General features: G+C 45.2%; 1 protein-coding gene across 1 annotated transcript; it reads right to left on the bottom strand.

The window, feature by feature from the left end:
• Window positions 1-591: 591 nt before the first annotated feature.
• CHAF1B (chromatin assembly factor 1 subunit B) lies at window positions 592-10,799 on the bottom strand. Its single transcript, XM_008635287.2, has 13 exons — window positions 10,411-10,799; window positions 9,348-9,480; window positions 9,098-9,215; window positions 8,581-8,684; window positions 7,710-7,806; window positions 6,870-6,954; window positions 5,824-5,917; window positions 4,101-4,170; window positions 3,915-4,006; window positions 2,747-2,909; window positions 2,090-2,497; window positions 1,302-1,393; window positions 592-920 (listed from the first exon to the last, which is right to left on the bottom strand). The coding sequence occupies exons 1-13, from the start codon at window positions 10,564-10,566 to the stop codon at window positions 799-801; spliced, it is 1,734 nt and encodes a 577-aa protein (XP_008633509.2). The 5' UTR covers window positions 10,567-10,799; the 3' UTR covers window positions 592-798.
• Between the last annotated feature and the right edge of the window lie 87 nt (window positions 10,800-10,886).

Here is a 10,886-nt window from a genome sequence, read left to right as displayed (position 1 = left end):
CTTCTGGAATATTGAGACTTCTGCTTTTATGAAGTATTAAATGCTAAAAAATGTCAGGTTTAGAAGTTTCCCATCCACTGGAGTGTGTTTTATTGGCTAAGGGTGTTATTGGGGAAAAAAGGAAAGGGGAAATTTCAATGTACACACTCAAATGCTGCTGCCTCAGGAAAATCTCACACCTGCATTTCTTTTTTTAAGTCCAGAAATTAAACAAGAACTTGCTGCTGTTTCCTTCTTACAGCAGCTCTTCAGAGGGTTTCCTCCCTTTGCTTGTTTCTTGCAGTTCAATCTTCCCGTTTCTGCTTCCACATCTCAGCCCTGATCTTTGCTGCTGCTTTCAGAGTCAATCAGCTCCACTCCACAGCTACCGAGGAGCATTATTTGACACAGTGTTGATGAAATAAACCAAAATGCTGCAATTTCCCCCTTTTTTAGGTCTTGAACCACATCAAATCTTATGAATGCATTCAATTCTTTTTGCCAGACGCATTACTGGCAGACATAATGCTTTATAAATGTGGATTTAGGAACTCTGATGGAGACTCACAGCTTACTGGATGGATTTTTAATCCCCAGATTTCCCTGATTTCCTTATTCTTGAAGTCACTTCCCAATTATTTCTTCTACGGCAGAACCACATTCCTGAAACCTGTGTCTTCCACTGGCAGCTTCTTCACAGTTCTACATCAAATATGCACAGGGAACTTGAATTGGGAGTTGAGGGTTGAACTTTTGCAAAAAGAAATGCACTCAGACATGGCTGCTTTGACTTCAGGCTGTGAGGAGTCTGCTCAGCCTTTATTTGTTGGGATCACAGCTGGTTTGATCTCCAGCAGGGGCAGGAAGGGACAATTCCTCAGTCCTGGGACGTTTTTGTGCTGGGGGAGTTTGGAGGCTCTCATCAGAGGGCAGTGATCTCTCTGGAAGAAGCAGACAGGGAAATCATTTCAAGTGAATAAATCCATATTAAAAAAAACCCCACCCTGGTCTGAGAGAGTCCAGAACCTGAAACAATGATGTGGTGGAAGTACAAAAGTCTTTAAAAACTGGAGAACATCACATCCATGAATTTATCCTAGGTTTCACTGCTATAAAACTGTAGGGACAGTCACAATCAGCTGCCCCAGAGCAGTGAGAACACATTTCATATTGCCCAAAGCACCTTTCAGACACATAGAGACAATGGAGAAGCTTTAGAATTTGCAATTAGAGTGAGGATTATTTTATAATATAAATCTATAATGGAAAAAAAACTGACTGGGAAAAGACTTGGCCGGGTATTAAGAGCCACAGAAACTCACCATGTTCCTGTTCTGAGGAAGGAGGGACAGGAGCTGGGTCTGGATATGCAGAGGTTGGAGTGTCTGGCTTCAAGGAAATCAAGTTTACTCTCCTTTAAAAGAACAGAAACAGTTGAATTGCTTTATAGACATCATTTCCATGACTATTTCACTTCAAGATTTAATTCATATAGAATCAGTTAACTGCAAAGGTAGTTCAGATATATTTTACTGCACATTTTTCCTTCTTTTTATAAACTGAATGGAGCATTATCCACTTCCAATCCCCTCTGCCATGGGCAGGGCCACCTTCCACTGGAGCAGGGTGCTCAGAGCCCTGATACAATCAATACCTGGATTACTGGCAATTTCTAAAAACCAGAGGGCCTGTCTAGACTTGCACTCTTCACTTCTTAAAATATTCTTTGGCAGAAGGGTCTTTAAACAGTTCTTGGCAGCTGAAGGCTTCAGATATCATTTTTGTACAGAAAACTGGACCTGAAGACAGAATCACAGAATATTCTGGGCTGGAAGGGACCCACAAGGATCAAAGTCCAACTCGTGGCCAAGCCAGACGCCTTTTGTTGTGAAGGGTCACGTGAATTTGCTGCCTCACATTTCAGGCAGAAACCTAAAAGCTCCACATTTAGGAGACATTCTGACCTCTCATTTGCAGTACAACAAAAATCCCCACATCAAGACAGCTCCTACCCACAGCCAGGGTTGGGAATTTGTGTGCAAAGCTCAGCCTTTAAACGTAGCACAAGCACAGCTTGTCTTGGCCCCTGAATTTACGACTGGAATCTCACCTGGGTGTTTTGAAACAGGACTGTAGAGTGGTGAGGGTGACCCTCCTGGGCTGGGGGGCTTTGCTGCTCTGGTTGGCTGCCTGGCTGCTTCTCCTCTCCTCTGAGGATGGCACTGGAATGGTTTTGATGCCAACAGGTGTGGAAGGCAGGTCCTTGCCCGCAGTGCCAGGGGGTCGAGGTTGGAGGGGCGGATCCCTGCTGGGAGGGGTCCCCTCTGCCAGCCGGGAGCCTGGGGAAATCACTTTGTGGGACTGGCTCTTCTTGGCTTTCTTGTCTGCTGCACCAGGAGTCCTGACATTGATCTGGGGCTTTTCCTTCAGGGGCACTCCCAGCTCGTCCTTGTCGAAGGTGACGAACGAGCAGTACCCGTCCGTGGAGGAAATGGCCAGGAAGGATCCATCACTGGACCTGTTTGGGATTTATTTTTTTCCATTAAAGGCCAGGATTTTACTTCAACCTTCACCCAACTGATTAAGAGCCACAATTCTCTAATTTCCTGTAAAAAAGGGGTGGGTTGCTGCTCAGACATTGATGAGTGACCATGTGTGTGTCATAAATGAAATATAAACCCAAAGCAAGGCTCAAGGTGCTGCACAGAACCTAGACATGGAAAAAGGACATTTCCCCCCAAAAAATCTTAGGAATACAATTCCTTACCATGAAATGTCACTCAGGGTGTGGTAATGGATGTTGGAAACATAACCAAAGGGGAAGGACTGCTCAGTGTCATAAAACAGCACAGAATCTTCTGAAGCAACAGCGAACACCAACCGATAGGGCAGGTTAAACAGGGCAGGGGGGGATTTGGGACTGATTTCATCTGCAAAGAAAAGAACAGGGAGAATTCTCTTGTATTTATTGCAAGATAGTGACTGCACTTGGCCATTAATTTAAATAAAATTACATTATTAATCAGTACCAAGATAAACACTGAGAAGACAGCGCTTGTGTAAAACATAAAATTTAACATTTTTGTTGTCTGAAATTTACTTGATTTTCTTAGTTGAAGAAAAATTGGCAGAATCTTTCTCCCTCTGGTTTGCTGCTGTTTTGTTTTGTAAAGTTTGCTCTGTATTTTCCAGTTGGAATTTTTCAGTGTATTTACATGAATTTTAATACTAAAGTGGTCCTTTAGAGGAGCTACAGAGAGCAACTGCAGATCCTCATCTCCTTCCTTTGCAGCACAATGGATCTAAAATTATGATGGAAATAGAACAGGTAAATCCTGTAAGGAATACTCCAGATTTAACCTTTAAAGAAAGGAGCCAAGCTCTGCCTTTTCACCTGAGTAATGTCAGTCTTGTTAAAATATAAACACTCCTGGAGCCACACAATAAAGCTGGATTTCAATCCCCAGATAAATTCTTGTGCAACTTCACACAATCCCATCCCCAGCTCAGAACTCCTGTTCTGCCCAGTAACACCAGCACTGCTTCCTTGAATAAACACCAGTGGTTGCTGCAAACTGTTCCAACTCCCTGTGATGTGGGCAGTTGAGACTAACAGGAATTATTTCATGGGATTGCTCCTCTGGTGCTAAACCAGGTTATTTATTTTGAACACAAAATGGTTAACAGTTCGAGCAAAATATTTAACAGTGTTTCTGCAGCCTGAGAAGCCAAGGAACAACATTTATCCACTTGACCAAAAGCTACTCACGGGGGACTCGTGGTGAACTGAGAGTCTCAGAATCAGGAAACAGCTTCTAAGATGTGGTACAGCACTGTCTTAGAGGAATGCTAAAAGGCTGGGGCATAAAATAGTGACCAGCCACATCTTTTCCCAGATTTGCTGTGAGTTCCCACTCCCTGAAGCCTGCCAATACCTTTAGCAGATGCTCCTCTCAGCTCAAAGTAGACAGGACAGCAGCGAACAGCCAGAGTTCCCTTGCCAGGACAGGGCAGGTGACCCACGGGCCTTCAGAGAGAATCAGGAGTTCAGAAAACAGCCTTGCACGATTTGAATTATTTATTTTTAAATAAAAACCTATTTTTATGTCACTAAACCCTACCTTTTAAGATTGTTTCTGGAGAAAACATAGGTGGTGTTTGTAACGTTCTCTCCTGATTCCACACAGCCAGCTGCAAAAACAAAGGTTCCAACATTACTCATCACCTCAGAGAGCTCCTGAGCACACACCTTGTGTCCATAAACATTCTAATTCCCAGGAATTAGGCTTGTCCATAAACATTCTAATTCCCAGGAATTAGGCTTGTCAGTTGGGCAAAAGCTGTGCAACTCGAATACAACTTAAAAAGGCATCCCAAATATTTATTTAGTGCTGGTTTTATTTCCCTTATACACTTCCCTCCTCACAGCTGCTTTTTGATGTTGCCAGACATCAATAAAAGCAGAGCTTGGACAGGCACAAACTGATCCCTCCTTGCAGGGTTGTTTTCACTCTGAATGCAGAATGTTCTGAGGGAAGGACCCAAACAAAGAGAGGCCAGTCAAAAGAAACCACTCAATATCCTTCATTTTTATTTTAAGAGTTCTGGTGTTGCAATTTATTCAGCAAAATGCCACAAATATCACTTTTATCACAAGAGAAAACTGATGCTGTGGATTGCTAGTGGAGTTAATAAGGAGAAGGAGGAATGGATTAATTAGGATAAATCGGCATCCCTGACATGTTGGAAATACTGAAGAACATTCAAACTAGAATGTAATAGATTGAGGGAGCTGGGAAAGGGGCTCAGGCTGGAGCAAAGGAGGCTCAGGGGGGACCTTGTGGCTCTGCACAAGTCCCTGACAGGAGGGGGCAGCCGGGGGGGTCGGGCTCTGCTGCCAGGGAACAGGGACAGGAGGAGAGGGAACGGCCTCAGGCTGGGCCAGGGCAGGCTCAGGGTGGACAGCAGCAGGATTTCTCCATGGAAAAGGTTGTAAAGCCCTGGAAGAGGCTGCCCCTGGCAGTGATGGAGGCCCTGTCCCTGGAACCCCCCTGAACAACACTGTTTTGACCTCCAGCCTTGGAAAAAATTACCAACAGTCAGACAGGAACTAGAAAATGCAGTGGTGTGAATTAGGTGATAGACTACTATGTAGGATTGTCACAGGGTGAAAAATTTAGAGGTTTCGGGCTTCTCTTTGTAGTAAATAGGTAAGAACAAAAAACATCCAAATGGAGGATTGTTGTTGTTCTCCAAACCTTCTTCTTCTACTACTCCATATTCTGCAGTAAAAGTAATTTGGGATGATTGGACAAAAAATTCTGCAGTTCCTGGCCGTGTTACTGAATAATTGGCAGGAAAGTGAAAATAATGTACCTTTTTAGTAACTATGGGCTAAATTATCTTTAAAGGGCTGTGTAAATCTTGGTAATTATACTTTTCTCCTGCATTCTCTGCTCTGTGTTATGCCTGGGTCACACTAGTGACTCTGTTTCTCTGAGAAGACTTAATAAACAACTATCTGGCAGCAGTGAAACTCCAGGAAAGTCTCAGTTTGTCTCTCAAACTCCTAGCAAGGACTTTAAAACACCCTCTCCCATCAGGAGAGATTTACTTATGGCACAGTTCAGTGTCACATGGAAAGGGAGCTCAGGCCTTGGAAAGAGCTGCCCAGGGAGGTTTGGAGTGCCCATCCCTGGAGGTGTCCCAGGAAGGGCTGGAGGTGGCACTCAGTGCTCTGGGCTGGGGACAAGGTGGGCATCGGGCACAGGCTGCACTCCATGACCTTGGGAATCTTTTCCAACCTCTGTGACACAACCCAAGTCGCAGGAGATGTTCTCATACCTGGAGTGAGCAGGTAGGAGCCATCAGGAGTGAAGCTGAGCCTGCGGAAAAACGACTTCATGCTGTCATCATGAAACATCCGAAAGCTCCTCGCCTGCAACACGGGAAACAGGACTGTGGGAAGGGCCAGGAATGTGCCAGCTGGAATCCCAGCGAGACAAAACATCCACTTGGACAATCCAGCCTGATGGAACTTTTCAACTAAAACATTTCAAAAGCCATGGCTCCTTCAACCTCGCTATAAATTCTTCACAGCTAAGAAAAATAGTCCTTGATCCCTCTTCAGCTGCAAAGCAAAACACTCCCAGAGCTGTCGCCTTAAACCAGTCATCAAAAAATAGTCATAACCTGGAGAACAACATTATTTAACACCCAGTGTTCCTCAGGCATTTGATTCTAACCCCAGGATTAGAGGTTAAAAGAGAACTTCTCTCACGGCAAAGTGCCTGCTCTCAGGCCTGTTCTTCAGTGTCTATAAAACTCTTACAAATGTTTTCCCCCAAAAAGAAAAGGAATGAATAGAAGGAATGAATAAAGTTATAGCCAGCTTGGAGGTGTTATTTTACTATCACTTGGAACTGGTTGGGAGGGGAAAAAAAAGCTCTTCGTTTTCCCTCTTAGGGTTAGAATTTCCTAAATTATCCCAAGTTCCTATTTTTCTTAAAAACCTAACTACCTTCTTGAAAATTCCAGGCTGTTAACTTTCAAATATTATTGAGATGTCACATCCATTAATAAACTCAACTACTGCCAGGTATGTTTGAAGTTTGTCCTGTTAAGTACTACCTTTTTCCTCAGTTTTTAACATTTACAACTAAGGGATTGTGTTACTGCTTGAATCAGCAAGAAATTTTGGGGATGTGGTTTTGGGGTGGTGATGGTGGGACTGGATGAGCGTGAAGGTCTCTTCCAACCTCGATGATTCCGTGATTCTGGGGCATAGGAATTATTTGAATGGAAAATATTTGATCCTTTGGTTCCATGGAACAGAAAGCCCACATGAAACAGCACCCAGCAGAGTCTCCAGCCCCAGCAGAACCACGTACCTCTCCTTCAGCTCCTGATCCTGATGGCATCTTGGTGACATTGAAGGCCACTCGCTTGGTTTGGGTGTTGTAAACTCGCAGGACCCTGTGTGGGAGAGCAGAGTCAGCCAGCAGGGAATCATGGAATGGTTTGGGTTGGAAGGGACATCAGCCAGTTCCATGGGCAGGGCCCCCTCCCACTGTGCCAGGCTGCTCCAAGCCCCAATGTCCAGCCTGGCCTTGGGCACTGCCAGGGATCCAGGGGCAGCCCCAGCTGCTCTGGGCACCCTGTGCCAGGGCCTGCCCACCCTGCCAGGGAACAATTCCTGCCCAATCTCCCATCCAGCCCTGCCCTCTGGCACTGGGAAGCCATTCCCTGGCTCCTGGCCCTGCATCCCACAATGAAATTGTCTCTCTCCAGGTTTCCTGCAGCTCCTTCAGGCCCTGCAAGGCCACACTGAGCTCACCCCAAAGCTTCTCCTCTCTGGGCTGAACAATCCCAGCTCTTCCAGCCTTTCCTTTCACCCCAAGTTCCACAAAATGCCCCAGGACCTCCCTTCTCAGTCAGCACCACGAAATATAAAACTGGATCACCAAATAATCACTAATTAAAATTCTCCTCACAAGACACCTCCAGAGGGACGTGTTTTGATGTCTAAAGAACCCTGGCAATGTTTGGACTCCATAAGGTTTGGGAAGTCCCAGCACATGGATTTATGGAGGAATGAGGGAATTAGGAAACAGGGAACTGCCAGGGTGTTCCTACCTGCACTGTAGGTTCCTGAAGAGTGGGAACTCACCTTAAAAACAATTAACTACAAGTTAAAATATTAAGGCAAAGCATTTGGACCAAGAGCTCACCTGTCACAGCTCAGGGTTGCGATATACTGGCCCAGAGGATCCCAGGTTACTCCTTGGACATAACTCTTGTGCTCATTCAATATTGAAACTTTCTGTCCTGAAATCACAAACAGCTTTCAGATCATAAATTCAAATGTGTTTCCAAACATTGCAGAAATAAAACAAGACCAAAAATGTTTCGAAATGTAGAGAAATAATTTTTTAAACATAAAAGTGCTCATTGGATGGTGGCTGATAAGAATATCAGAAAAAGTTGCTTCTGAAGTGCCAGTTTAAGGTTTGTTCACTACAAACTTAATCATTAACTAGAATTAATTTTAGATTAATATTAGAACTCAGATAAGTAAAGTCAAGAGCTCTCTGACCCCAGTAATGTTCCACAAGTGAAGGTCTCAGAGCCAAAACATTGATGAGACAAAGTTACAGAGAATCTTAGAAATACTTTGTTGAATACTGGTCACAGGAAGGATTCTTTCCTATTATTTAAGTGTTGCTTTCTTGCAAAGAAATCCCAGAAGCTGAGAAGTTTCAAAGAAAATAAACAGCTTTTCAAAAGGATGATAAAAACACAGCTGAGGCCATGCTGCACAACACCAAAAAGTGGATTAAGGAATATAAAAGATGTTTGTGCAAGAGTTTGGGGGGAAAAAAATGTGTGAAGTTATCCTAAATACTCCAAGGTGAACAGATGCCTCAGGTGTAAATTTTGTTGGCCTGAGAATATTTTATACCTATATATAGCACAGCCTCACAAGCCCAGAAAATCACACAAAAAACCAATTACAAGAAAGATGTTTCAAATTTTTTTGGGGAAATGCCATGTGGCACTTCCAGCACGTCTGGAATTTCAAGGGATAACTGCAGCATTTACCTTTATTGACATCCCACATGATTGCTGTGTTATCTACAGAAGCAGATGCCATGTAATTTCCATCTGAGGTCCAACAAATATCATACACATCTTCCAAGTGGCCTCTAGAAGGCAGGAGAAACCAATTATTAATTTGAAAATTAAAAGCTACGTGTAAACATGAGTTTTATGAATTTTCAGGTTAAAAAAAAAAAATCAGAGGCAAATAAAAACTCCTGCTGGTGCTTCAAGCACTTCTGAAACTCTTCTCACATCAACCTCAGCAGCTGCCAGGAACTGCTTCTTCAACTTAAAAGCATTGCCCCTTGGCCTGCCACCCTCTGATTATTTAAAATGTCCCTCTCCCTCCTTTTTCTGAGCCCCATTAACAGGGAGTTAAAAGGATTAATATTAGAGCAAGCGAATTGTAGAGAGCACTGAAGTTCTACACACACTGAAGACTGCACCACGTGATAAAAGGCACTGGGGAAACGAAAAACACTGAAAAGGAAACCAGACTCATCAAATAATAAATTACCTTAAAGTTTTAATGACTGCCCAGTTCTCCTTGTTGAGCTGAGCTTCATCTTCATCCTGAAAAACCAATGGCTCCAGCTCTTTGCTGTCATTCAGCTTCCACAGCAAAATGACAGCATCTATAGAAGAAATCAGAGGAGGCCGCTTTATTCCCCACTCTTTTTTGTTCATGCAAAACGTAATGCAGGTGGATTTCATTTAGTTTAACTTCAAAATTATCTGGGATGAGACAGAGGAGAAGCAGCTCTCACCATCCCCTCCGGAGGCCAGGATCTCCCCACTGGGCGAGAAGCGCACGACGTTCACGGCCTTGGTGTGGCGCGCCAGGTTGGACAGGAATTCCACGATGGCTTTTCCATCTGGGCCTTTCTCCACTTTCCAGATCTAGTTACAAGAGTGTTTCAGCTTTTGAGGACAAGATGTAATGTCACAGGATCATCAAGCTGGGAAGGGACCTCCAGGATCACCCAGTGCCACCCCAGCAGCACCAGCAGCACCCCAAAGCCTGTCCCCAAGGGCCACATCCAGACTCCTCCTGAGCACTCCCAGAGACAGTGACTCCAGCACTCCCTGGGCAGCTCATCCCAAGGCCTCACCACTCTGGCAGGGAAAAATTGTTTCCAATCTCCAACCTGAGCCTCCCCTGGTGCCATTTGAGGCCATTTCCTCTCCTCCTTTCCCTTGGCACACGGCAGCAGAGCCCGACCCCCCCCCACTGCCCCCTCCTGTCAGGGAGCATCTTTTATGTCAAAGAAAGCAGACATTTTTCTAGCCCTAAAATATGTATTAAAAAAAATCCCTGAAACATATGCACCACCAGGGAAGAAGAGGTCAATTTGCCAGTGAGGCAGAGAAAAGACAGCTGAGACAGCTGGAATAAACTACTACAGAGACTATATACAAGAATATGTAATGACAAGGGGGAGTGGCTTCAAATTATTAGAGAGTAGGTTTAGATCGGTATTAGGATGAAGTTGTTCCCTGGCAGGGTGGGCAGGCCCTGGCACAGGGTGCCCAGAGCAGCTGGGGCTGCCCCTGGATCCCTGGCAGTGCCCAAGGCCAGGCTGGACATTGGGGCTTGGAGCAGCCTGGGACAGTGGGAGGTGTCCCTGCCCATGGCAGGGGTGGCACTGGATGAAATCCCTTTCCAACCCAAACCACCCTATAATTCTGCAGACAGCTGTGCAGTCTTACACCCTTTCCCCAAACCATCCACTCCCCGTGGCACGTACCTGCCAATAACCCAATATTTTGGATAACAAACCCCCACACCCTGCACATGCTCCGGACCCAACCCTGACAGGTTTAACTCACCCTCACGGCTGTGTCCACCCCTGCCGAGGCCAGGCGATTGATCCTCCCATCCGCTCCATGCTGGAAGTCCAAGCTGTAAACCGGCTCCTTATTATGCCACACTATCTCACAGGTGATGACCTTCATGCTTCCTGGAGACAACAGAGCAAACCCCATATCAATTCTTGTTCTTTATGGCTCAGTCGGCCAAACTTTGTGCAGATTTCCCAGGCACCGCCAGCAGAGCCTGGAACTGCACTGCAGAGACTGACAAGATGCTTTGAGGAAGGCTGTTCCTAAAAGTTATGATTCTTATAGCTAAAGTTCATGTTTGGGGATTGCAAGAGGACGGTATCAAGCCCTGTGCATCAGTCTAAGACGTGAGGGAAAAACTTTTTTGGAGTAACAACCCCGTCAGCAATCCAAACAACGAGCGGGCACGGGCGGCCCGGCGCGGGCAGGGGAAGGGAAGAGGCGCCGCTGGCCGCTCCCGGAGC

The sequence above is a fragment of the Corvus brachyrhynchos genome, unplaced genomic scaffold, assembly GCF_000691975.1.
Source record: "Corvus brachyrhynchos isolate BGI_N302 unplaced genomic scaffold, ASM69197v1 scaffold434, whole genome shotgun sequence".
Lineage (NCBI taxonomy): Eukaryota > Metazoa > Chordata > Aves > Passeriformes > Corvidae > Corvus > Corvus brachyrhynchos.
This window is presented reverse-complemented; position numbering and strand designations above follow the sequence as displayed.